Source organism: Scleropages formosus, chromosome 19 (assembly GCF_900964775.1).
Source record: "Scleropages formosus chromosome 19, fSclFor1.1, whole genome shotgun sequence".
Lineage (NCBI taxonomy): Eukaryota > Metazoa > Chordata > Actinopteri > Osteoglossiformes > Osteoglossidae > Scleropages > Scleropages formosus.
The window spans coordinates 17,794,128-17,805,594 of record NC_041824.1 but is presented as its reverse complement, the minus strand read 5'-3'; the positions used below and the strand labels follow the sequence as shown (position 1 = coordinate 17,805,594).

At 47.6% G+C, this 11,467-nt stretch overlaps 1 protein-coding gene across 1 annotated transcript in view; it reads left to right on the top strand.

Moving 5' to 3' along the window:
* Positions 1-11,467, top strand: part of dgkaa (diacylglycerol kinase, alpha a) — a 28,471-nt gene continuing 17,004 nt past the window's right edge. Inside the window, exons 1-2 of the mRNA XM_018760654.2 lie at positions 1-978; positions 11,240-11,323. Coding sequence (XP_018616170.1) covers positions 11,248-11,323 — 76 coding nt within the window. The 5' untranslated portion in view covers positions 1-978; positions 11,240-11,247. The remainder of the gene's footprint in view (positions 979-11,239; positions 11,324-11,467) is intronic.

Sequence of the window (11,467 nt, the reverse complement as noted above, 5' to 3'; positions counted from 1 at the left end):
GAAAGTAAGTTACACCTGTCACCCAGGCATTTGTCAGTGGAGCTTTTGGTGTGGAACAGAAGGGGAGAGAAGTCAACTTTTTGTTAAAGGTCTTCCGAGGCCTTGAACGAGCACTGTCCCATTCGGTTTGTCTTCCATCATTCTCAGAACAAATTTAGGAAAGTACCAGGTGTGGCCTTATGCTCCAAACAAAGCTGAGATGTCTCCAGCAATGTCCTATGACAGGGTACTGGAGTAATATCACGGAGGGGTGTTGATTGCACCACATACTAGTAAGCATCTTGATCAGGGCCACTGCAACAGCAGCGGGGCGTGGGGTTTGAACCCGCAGCCTTTAGGTCACGTGTCCATCTTCCAAATCCTTGCAGAATCCAAAAAGAAGGGGTTGCTTTCAAAAACACTGTATGTACTACTTCCTTTCTTTGATTAGAAGTGGCCACGGAAGGTGTGGTTGCGCTTGTCTCTCGTGTTGCGTGTGCAGTTTCCTCCGGGAGCATCAGTCGACTGTCGAGTTCTGAACCTAACCGTGTTCACCTTCGGCCAGTTGACCACGGTCTCTTCGCGGTACCGGTTCACTAAGGAGGCTCCTACAGTCTCAGAGCAGAAGGGGAGATGGAACCGGGGAGTTTTTCCGTTACGCGGCGCCCGCGTTCTGACAACTGCCCTCTGACACGTGCGATCGCAGCAGCGCTGCGCGCTCCCGGAGGCGGCGCTCTGCCTGAGGACGGGTGGGCGCGCTGGGAGGGTATTTCTGCTCTCAGCTGGGCGTGTGCGACGCTGCGCTTCCCTCCGTAGCGCACACACACACACACACACACACACACACGCACAGAGCCGCGCGCTCATACTAGCGCCGCGCTTGCCTGGGTTTCGAACCCACGTCTCCCTTGCCCCTCCTTCTCAGCGCTTCGGCTCCCCTGCGAAAGAAAGGCATCGACCGGGCCCGACCCGGCGTCAGAGCTCGTCAGGAAATCAAAGGTAACTGTCGCCCGCCGCTGTCCACTCAGCAGCGTGTCCCTCTCTGTGTGTCGCCCGGGGACCCCCTGCAGTTCCGTCCCAAGTGCCGCAGCTCCGAATCTGGACTCGCGCCGACCGTTCCGGTTGTGTGATTGTGTTTACAGTCGCGCGACACTTCTGCTTCTCTCACTCCTCCTTTCTTCCTTTTCCATCCGTTTCTCTTTTGCGAGTGTCGGTGTGACATCTCCCCCCGTGTCAGCATTTAAACCCGATTCATTCGAACCCGATTTAAAAGCGCGTCTCCGCACTCACTCTCTGTCCACGCACTTGGCGGTCACTTGTTCCCGGACCTCCTGCTCCTGCGCTTCACTTTCAGCGTCCGCTGTGTCCGGTGTCCAGTGTTGAGTGACTGCCCCCCCCCGCGCTATTTTTAAATTCAAACTCGGGTTTGTCTCGTGCGTGATATGTCGGCTCTCAGCGATGACTCTTGTTGAAGGTAACGGCGTGATGCTTTTCTGCTGATCGAGAGCATATCAGTCCGCTGCCTTTGTTCTGAATTTCGTTGTCTACTAGAATTTAAGTAAATGTGCAGTAAGTAAAGACGAATATCATATGCGCCGGATTGGCAAGTTCTCGTTTCTCGGATTTATTCAGAGTCCTACAATATAACAGGCATCTCTGATCATCTTATTTTAAGAGGCTCTAGGCTTATTGCGACTCATTGAAACTTTTATCATGTGGCAGGGTTTGACAACTTGAAGAAATCTGAAGCGACTCCGTTTATTATTGTTTTGTTACAAATCGGGGTAGAAAAAGGCGCCGCTGGTGGTCCAAATATCTCAAAATGGCATTAATTCCTTTCTTTTGGTCTCTGGTACCGCAAAGCAATGGAGATGTCAGTAACTGTCAAAAGTAACTTCAGAGAACGTCGTCTTACTAGGTGAGTGTTGAAGTTTCCCTACAGAGCTCCGGGGCCTGAAAACACCCTTTCTCAAGCTTTGCCGATGATCTCTCTTGTTTGGCTGTGGTGTGAGTCAGTGGTGTGGGTCAGTGGTGTGGTGAGGTGACATTTCCATTTGAATGGGAGGCTCCAGTGGGCTGCTGACAGCAGCGACGAGTTCAATCTTCTCAGTTCCTACCTGGATGCAGAACTGAACCTAGACCTGCCACAACCGGCTGACCAACACAGCAATTAAGCACTAAGAAGTTAAATCTTTGGTCTAGGTCTTGGGTTTTTGCTTGGTTGATTTTGTTGTTTCTTAACCTGTGTGTGTGTATAAAATGGGTATCATCCAGGACTACCCTAACTTAGGGTATACCCTAACTCCCCGGTATAGAACACAAATGCACAAATTCAAGTTTCCTCCACGCAATAGCATGTGATACCATGGTGTTTCGTATCTGGTTCCCGTAACGTATGGAGAAGGGCGGTGCTTGAGAATTTCTCATTTTGCACGTTTTTTTTCCTGAACAACCCAGGCATTTTACATTGTCCGAGAAGCTGAAAACTGTGCATTTGAGTCGCTCTTCAGCGGCACCTGTACGTGTGGCTGTAAGTTCTCGGCAGGAATATGCTCCTAGAGTCTGGAAGCGGCAATAGGTCCAAGCTCGGGCTCAGCTTGTGATTTCCTCTATCTCACTGTGTTGTTACTCAAATCTGTTATAGCTGTAATACTGTACCATGTTTGGCACTCTTGTTAGCGACCCTTGTGTCACCCTGGTCAGAAGAGTTCTCTGTAAGAATGAACTGAACCGAATGGACGCAATGTGGTTGGGGAGTTCATAGCTGCGTCTCAACTTGTTTGTGGAAGGACCTAAATCCCATGCCACATGGCAGCCCTCACACGGGGGGTCAGCCATTTGTCTGGTGCCTCAATCAAACCCTTCTTCAGACATGGACCTGTGCCCGGTGTGGATGCAGTCCCTAGGCAGAGCGACCATTTTAGTCACAGCGCTCTGATTTCCCCGCTGAGCTGGTGCAACTAAAAAGGCCTGCAAAGATTTGCTTAACTGTGTAGGGGGAATAGATATTTTTGCGGGACTTGTGACAATTATGACCTCACCCTTTCTGGTACATCTCGATCTTTTTTGTTAACAAACTGGGGGCAGATGGAGGTTTGTGTGTGAGTGTGTGGGTGGAAGAATGATTGCCATAAAGGCTGACACACACATACAAGTGATTATGTTTTTTTTTTTAGTTAGGATTGTGCGTTGGCCTGCAATTTTGTGTGTTTGTATGTGTGTGTTCTCTGTTGTCTGACAACTCTTCCTAAAACTGCTTTCCCCTGCATGCCTCCCCCCCGGGACAGCCTGAGCTCTCAAAGGCACGGTTGGCCTCGCATTCTCGTCTCCAGTCTGAACTTCCTCTCCGCTCCTCCTCGCTTGCTGTGCATCCGAAGGAGCTGGCACACACCCGTGGGAAATCCCAGCGCACAATAAGCGAGGCATCCCTGAATAATGGAAGCCAGCAATGAGCAAACAGCGCATCACCTCTTGTATAAGGTCACTGATTGGCCTCCTGATTGACTGACTCATTAAAGGCCTTCGCCACAGGATTCAAATTTGAGGTGCATTGTTTGCTGGCTGTGAACGGGGTCCCTCAGCACGTGTCAAGTGAGTGACAGAGGACTGAAATGGGCTCTGGTCCTACTGTTGGTCCACTGGCCTTGCAGGTAGGAGGCGGCAGCATCACCAATTAGCCCTGCATTACTGTGCCATGTGCAACGTGAAAAGAAAGCCAATCGGCACGGACGTGAATCAGAAGAACGTGCGTCATCTGCCCTCCACTTCCTGGCAGGCACAAAGGCGTTGTGGATAGCCGAGTCGGATGCAGAACCGGTGCTGACTAAACTTAGGGTGAAGAGTTGGCCACAACAGGAGCTTAGGTATCCAACCCATAGTGACCCTTCAAAATTTACTGGTGGAGAGAGTAATTGTTGTTAGACCAGAGGACTAAGTGGTTAAAGACACACTAATGATTTGTCTACCGAGACAGATGCTTTCCTAAAAGTGGAGGCGGCTGAGGAACCCGCCCCTCATGAGCTGCCACAATGGAATCATCATTGGTTACAGAAACAGAAGGGCGAGGTAGCAGAATGTGTTGGGGCCATGGATGGTGGCCCATGTCGCGAGGGTTTCCTCAGGCCCACGCGGTGCTCCGCCCATGCCTCTACCTTTCAAGCCTTTGCTCTTGCACCTTGGGAGCAACAACAGCCTGCTCTGCGGGGGCAGCATGTAGCAGAAACAAAAGAGTTTCCAGATGTGTGTTTGCGTGTGTTGTAGAATTCGGAGAACGTGGGGCAAGGTGTGGGCGGGGTTCAGGAGGAAGGGGAGCATCTTTTGCGAGTGCAAACATGTCTGTGGTTTCTCAGAGGTTATGCATAAGTTTCCAACATTCTGCAGCGGACTCTTCACCCTGGGAGCGCGTTGCATAAACCTTGACATCTTGCCGTATGAGAAAAACACTCAATGTAAAATCTGAACCCACATTTCCATTCACGGCTTTCCTGTCGGCTGAGTATGTCAGTATAATAACACAGATATGTAATGCATACACTGACTGTAATAATACAAATATATAATACATACTGCAGGCGATGTATGATTGGTTGGTAACAACAGACATATGTGATACATTTAGTGTAACAATGCATATGGACATAATAATGCACTTATGTAATGAATATAGCCAGTGTAATAGTCCACATAAGCAATGCATATAAGTTATTTTCCTAATAACTGTAGAATATTATAGGAACCTTTTGCTCCAGATGGAGTTAAGTTATACATGATGGACGGCCTTGTTGATGCATGTTTGGCTCGAACACCGAGACGGTGCCCTCTCAGAAATGCCGAGATGGAATCAGCAGGCTTACTGCCAGTGGGACTGGTTGCAGTTAGATAGTAGATGTTCATGGATGTAGAGACAGGGTTACAGTAGATGTTCATGGATGTAGAGACAGGGTTTCGCATCAACATATCACAGGAGGAAAGTATTATTAATTCATGGCTCAACCACCATTTTTATCCAAAGCCATTTACTGCATTTGACCCATTTATGCAGCTGGGTGTTTCTTTACTCTAGCACTTCAGAGTAAATGCCTTGGTAAAGAATACTGCAGCTGTATCACGGAGTGGGGTTTGACCTGACAGCCTTATGGTTACAGTCCACACCCCACTCCGTGATATAGCTGCAGTATACAGAGCGGTGCTTACTCCGTTGAGACACAGTGGATGCTCGGAGAAGAGTGTACAACACCTGACCGTATTCCTTTTTGCTCCTGAGATGAGTCACAGTAGCATCTGCAAAGTCGGAATGTAAACTAGACTGCATTCGTTGGCTCTCTCTTTTTCTCCCGCTCGTCCCTCGGTCTCCGACCCTCCCTCCGAGAGCTGTGAGCACAGAGGAAAGGTGGACCGGGGAAGACCTGCAGCTGTGAAATGGGCAACCCCCCTCTGCTGCAGAATGCCCGAAAGCAGGCTTTCACCTGCCTCCACGGCAACGCTCTGGTGCACGTCAAACGACGGGGAAGCACTTTCCGTAGCAACCGTTACATGCTCCACGCTCTCGTCTCAGGCATAGGTTCAAAAGTTTAAATTCAACGTAGAACGAAAATTTGGAAGAGCATAACACAGAACTAAGCAAAGAACTTTTTTTTTTTTTTTTTTTCCAACCACAAAGATTCTCCGTTAGTATACATGCAGCATTACAAAAGAACAACTTTCCACGACACGGTACGTGGGTGGCTGGAGCGCTCGGACAAACAGGAGCTGCCGGCAGCAAACACGGTCTTTCCTCTGAGCGTAACCGAATAACCACTCATTTAAATGGCTTGCCAGATCTGGCCATTTGTGCTGACCACCTCACCCAGCCGTTAATGAGCTGAACGGACGAGCTCTCGCTGCTGACCTCGCGCGTCGTACACAGCTGCTTGTCTTCACTCGCCTGTTTCAAACTGGAAGATGGAAAAGGAGATGAATTCCCTTTTTGCCATTTACTTCCCTTTCCTCCTCTCAACATCTGGGGTCTGGGAACGTGGTAAATCAAAAACGACGAGGTGTTGATGCCTCGGCGAATGGGGACGTTGTCATCTTAAGCACTAACGGATGGCCAAGGGGTCACAAGTCATAAGAGCAGTGCAATTCCTCTTATTTTCTCTTATTATTAGCCATCATTACCTGTATGTCGAATGTCTTCTAAAGCACAGCAAGGAAGGAAAGCTCATGTGAATGTGTGTGCAATCCTGTGTATAAAACACATTTCGGTTCGAAGTTCCGTGAGTGATGAAACCCTCAGCATTAACGTCACAAGGCAGGGTTTCCCCGAACCTACGTCTAAGTATGGCAGCGCTACCAGGTTCAGGAAGTGTCCACCATACAGCAAAGAAGCAGCTTTTGAATATCTGCGTGCAAAAGTTTTACAGACAAATAACTAAGGTGGCGCTTTATATCCACGCTCAGAAATTCTTGGGAGAAACACTGTAAACAGTGCGGCGCGGATGCAGGACTTGCGCGGGACTGCTAGGGGTTTGCCAGTCGTAAACGTGAATAGAAAACCGTCCAGATACACATCGCAGCTAATTATTAGGTGACAAGGAGATTATTAAACGGGTCATGCTGACATCTGCCCGCCTTTGGAATAACCAAGTTATCTATCCTTGCTGCATGTTGTTGGGCGGTTTTAGCAGCAGCGGCGCAGCCGTTACGCTAACAGTCTGAGCGCTCTGCTGGGACGCTAGAGGTCAGATTGGGGACGCCGCTATGGATCGGCTGCCCTTCGACGTCCTCCTCGCGCTCCTCGGCGTGGAACTTTGCAGCGCTACTGACTGTTGGTGTGAAAGCCACATATGCAAATGTATGACCAGGAAGTCAGGGATCATATTACTCGCAGGCGATCCTTGCAAGCTTGCAGCCTGAGGCCGGCCATCTTTATAGCCGTCTGCGTGCGCTTCCGAGTCGCCCCTAGGCTCCCTACGCCGCTCAAAGAGCTGTGCTGAGCTCACGGAAAAGTGGAGAGGGGGGCTCCTCAGCTGAGTCAAAATGTGACAGAACAATTTAAAAAAAAAAAAAAAAAAAAGTGGCGCATGGGAGGACAGGATTCCCCGACCACGTTCGCGTTGATGCGTTTGCCAGCTATGTTTTGTTTGATTGCTTTACAGACTGGAGGGCCTCCGCATACAAAGCGACTCCATATACCTGCCTTTTTTTTTCATTCTTTCCCTCCTCCACTCTTGGGTGAAAAAAGTTTCTGTCCGCTTGATCTCCTCCAAGTGCTCCGCTCCATAAACAAAGTAGCTAAGCAACGGTGCTAACCTTTGGAGGGAATTAAACGGGGAGAGCCCGGCCTGTGCTAGGGGTTCGGTGTCATGACGAGTGGGTGGGAGCTTTTTCTCTGGTCGGCGCGTGCTCTTTCTGAGAGCTCGCATCCACCGGTACAGACTGTGTGTGTATGATTTTTTTTTTTAATTATTTTTTAGACCCTTCCAGCTCTAGGGAAGAGAGCACTATGTCTACATGTACACATCTGATGTACCATGATGTTCTCTTTTTGTAGGATGGTTTTTGCTAATGTACTGTAAACGTTTCCCTGTCTTTTCTTGTATTGTCACATGTAATTAACAGGTTTACATGTTCTCCCTTTGATCGCATGAGTTTCTTTCCACAGTCCAAAGATGTGTGTTACCCATAGTGTGTGTGTGTGTGTGTGTCATACTATCTACTTTACAGATGTGTGAATGACTGTAGGGAGTTCAGTGCAGTATATCTAACACTGTAAGTCACCTTGGATAAAGGTAAATAGTCAGAGAAGTAGTATTTATAATCATTGTATGTTGCTTTGGAGAAAGGTCTTTTAAATTAATACATGTAAATAAAAAAAAATCTCAATAAAAAAAAAAAAATCCCCAAAAAATTATCCCACAGATCAGTTCTGTATTGTCCTTATTTACCACTATACCAAGTGGTAAATAAATTTGGTGTGAAAAATGTGGGGGGGGTGTGGTGGCGCAGTGGGTTGGACCGGGTCCTGCTCTCCCGTGAGTCTGGGGTTCGAGTCCCACTTGGGGTGCCCTGCGATGGACTGGCGTCCCGTCCTGGGTGTGTCCCCTCCCCCTCCAGCCTTATGCCCTGAGTTGCCAGGTTAGGCTCCGGTTCCCCGCGACCCCCGTATGGGACGAGCGGTTCAGAAAGCGTGTGTGTGTGTGTTTGTGTGAGCAATGTGGTGGTTAAGGGCACAGGCTTGTGATCCAAAGAGGTGCCCTAATATGGTGCTCCAGACAGCTCTTTAAAGAGAAAAATTGTGGGGTACTGTGGATGAAGGTATGAGTTAAGTTGCAGTCTTATTGTTGGGAGCAGCAGGCAGCATAATGGTTAGCTACTGTCCTACACTTGAAGGAACCGGGTTCGAATCCTCCCTCCTGCTGTAGTGCTTTTGATTACTTCAGTTGCCCTAAATTCCACCAGTAAAAATTACCCAGCATTACACACAGGAAAATCATAAGGAAGTTGATGGGATAAATCATTTTGAAGAAAAGTGTCAGGTAAATAAATAAACTTGGTGTGGACTGAACCGTGCGCTCAATCTTCCTACGTAAAAAGTCTAATCAGTCGGAATTATAACTCAGATTTATTATGGGCTGGTTTTCATTCCCTTCCCTGATGGAACACAGTGATCCCTCCCTCAATTAATACACACACACACACAAATTTGATCCCTTTCCAGTCTCTCTTGCTCATGAATTTCCAGCTGCATGGAGCAGAACAAAGGGCAGAGATTGAGTCAGCAGCAGGTGCTGTTTTTCTCAGGATTTTGTCCGAAAGCTCTGCTGAGGTTTTTCAGTTCTTTCGGGATTCCCTCGTGTTTTAAGGGAAGGGACCGTCCCGGGGCGCTCACTCTGTGCCACAGCCGCTACCCTGGCTGCGGCTGCTTTTCTTAGGACTCCACATCTTGGAGCTTCATTGTCCACTGTATGTCAATTATTTGTCTTCCTTGAGGATCATGTTTGTGGCTCACTTTTCCCACTCTGGTTAGAATCTGCACGGTGAACACAACAACCTGTTATTGGTACTGCTAGCATCGCCGGGCCCAGGCCCTGTTTCTCACCCATATATGTGTAATATGTATATGATACTATACCATACTATACTATACTATACTATACTATGTAAAATATCTGCTGTTCTGCAGTTCTGCAGGAGTCGCCCACAGATCCCACTTAGAGAATGCCAGTATGCAGAAATGAGCTAAAGTGCTGCAGCCACCCCTCCACATTAATGGGTGAGATACAGTGACGCACTGAGAACATGCTTGTGAAATGTTTCTTGAACGTGTGGAAGTTCCTGTGTTTGAGCACCAGTCACTGCAGCGTGTAATGCTACATGCACCTTTGCAAAGGCATGCACCTTTTTTTCACGTCACTGTTAGTCACCGTTAGTGTCCTGAAATGTTCAGACTTGAGATGATGGGGGAGAAAATGCAAGAGCCTTGCTTTTTGTAGGCCTTTTTTAGGAACTCCTTGAGGGGCTGTTCACTTTGGTGCAGGTTGACGAGTTTTTCAGGACTGCTGTCCAACGTGCAGTTTTGATGATGGGATGGATGGAAGGCAAACTTCTGCACTGAAGACGCAGATGTCACCCTCACCACAACCCTCATGTCATGCGAATGAGCGAACTCGAGCAAAGTGTTTTTGGCACACGCGCTTCGTGTTAAAATATCAGTCATTAAAGAAGTACATTCATCTGACTAACTGACTAACTGCAAGACCCACAGCAAGTATAAATACACCCATTCCTCATCTTCTGAACTCAGTTTGTTCCTTAATTTGGTCCTGTAAATGAAAATTATAAATCCCATAATGTTTTATGGGGAAAGCAGGACCCAAGCACATCCATAAATCACCCAGAAACCAAAATACAGCTAGAAATATTCTTCTAATCTCACCAGAGAGTAATTTTAAAATGTTCCAACTATTATTAAACACTGAAATACATTCTATTAATTATATTAATATATATTATAATAATGTTGTTCTTACAAATACTGCGATAAACTACAGTACAGTATATAGAGTATATTCATGCACTGTATGTTTTATGTATATACGGTGTAGAGAAAAGAAGGAATATTAGACAAAAATGTTAGAAATGTGAAATATTATTTATATTTTGTCATGAATTATCCTAAACTTAATTAACAACCAAGTTAACTAGTGAAAGAAAACTGAGGAGCAAGAAGGTGTCTAGTATTAATTTTATTATAAATTAATTTTTAACAGTAAATGATCAAAAGGCATAGCAAAGGCCACCACCTAGAGGGAATGTACAAACCCGTATGGTGTTTGTTCCCACAATGCTCAGCACCAGGGAGAGGTCAACACTGGACACGGGGCAGCTGGTAGCATAGTAGTTAAAGTTGCTGCCTTCGGTTGCCAGTTCAAATCTCACCTGCTGCTGCAGTAACCTTGAGCAGCAAACTTACCCTGAATTGCTCCAGTGAAGTTACCCAGCTGTACAAATGGGTCCATCCATCTATTGTCAACAACCGCTTGTCCCGAGCGGGGTCGCGGCAACGCAGGGCACAAGGCCGAGGAGGAGGGGACACACCCTGGACAGGATGCCAGTTGTATAAATGGGTAAATAATTGTAAGAAGGTTAATATTATAAGTTGCGTTTGAGATAAGTGTCTGCTAAATAAATAAATCTAAATGGACTGGGTGCCAATTCAAAACGGGGCGCCAAGCAAAAAAGCTTGCTGAAATTCCCCTCTGATGCAAACAAAAATGTTTGTATCTGCAAAAATACTCATAGTAAATCAGATATAAAGCTATAAATTCAATGGGTTTGCTAATTAAGGAGTCGGTGTGTAATAATTCTTAATTTGGACATTAGAGAAAATGATCCCTTTGTATTACGACCTACACTCTTCCTACTGAAGCGGTTAAACTGAAGAAACGATGGACGCTCTCATCCTGCTGTGAACATTCCAGACGGTTTAGAGTGTCTGTAACTCAACACCTCAGCAGTGATTTGTGGCCTTTCTCGACCTCTTGCGCGTCACCATGCTGCTTTGTGCCCTATGTGGTCGGGGGCAGTTGCAGCACCCGTGGACCCTCACACTAACCTCTTGTCCCAGGTGTGTCTCTGAACACCGGCCACGGGTAAAGTCCTCGACTGTGGGATGAGCAAACGCACTCCCGCCCGGCCCCGGGGCATCAACGTCTCACCGAAAGGGGACAAGGCTGTGGCCGTGCTTTTGGTGTTTCACGCTTCTGTCCCTCCTCCGCAGCAGGCAGCATGTCCGCCCCCGGCAACGTAGACGAGAAGGAGCTGAGCCCCGTGGACTTCATCCAGCTGCAGCAGTACATAGACTGTGAGTAGCGCCGCATTCACGCACCTCATGACACCATCAGCCTTGTGTGTTTCTGCAAGGGGAATGCCGATGGCACGCGCACGAGGCACACTTAGTGCCGGGGCATCCTGTTGTTCGCGTCATGTACTCTGAGTCAAGCCACAC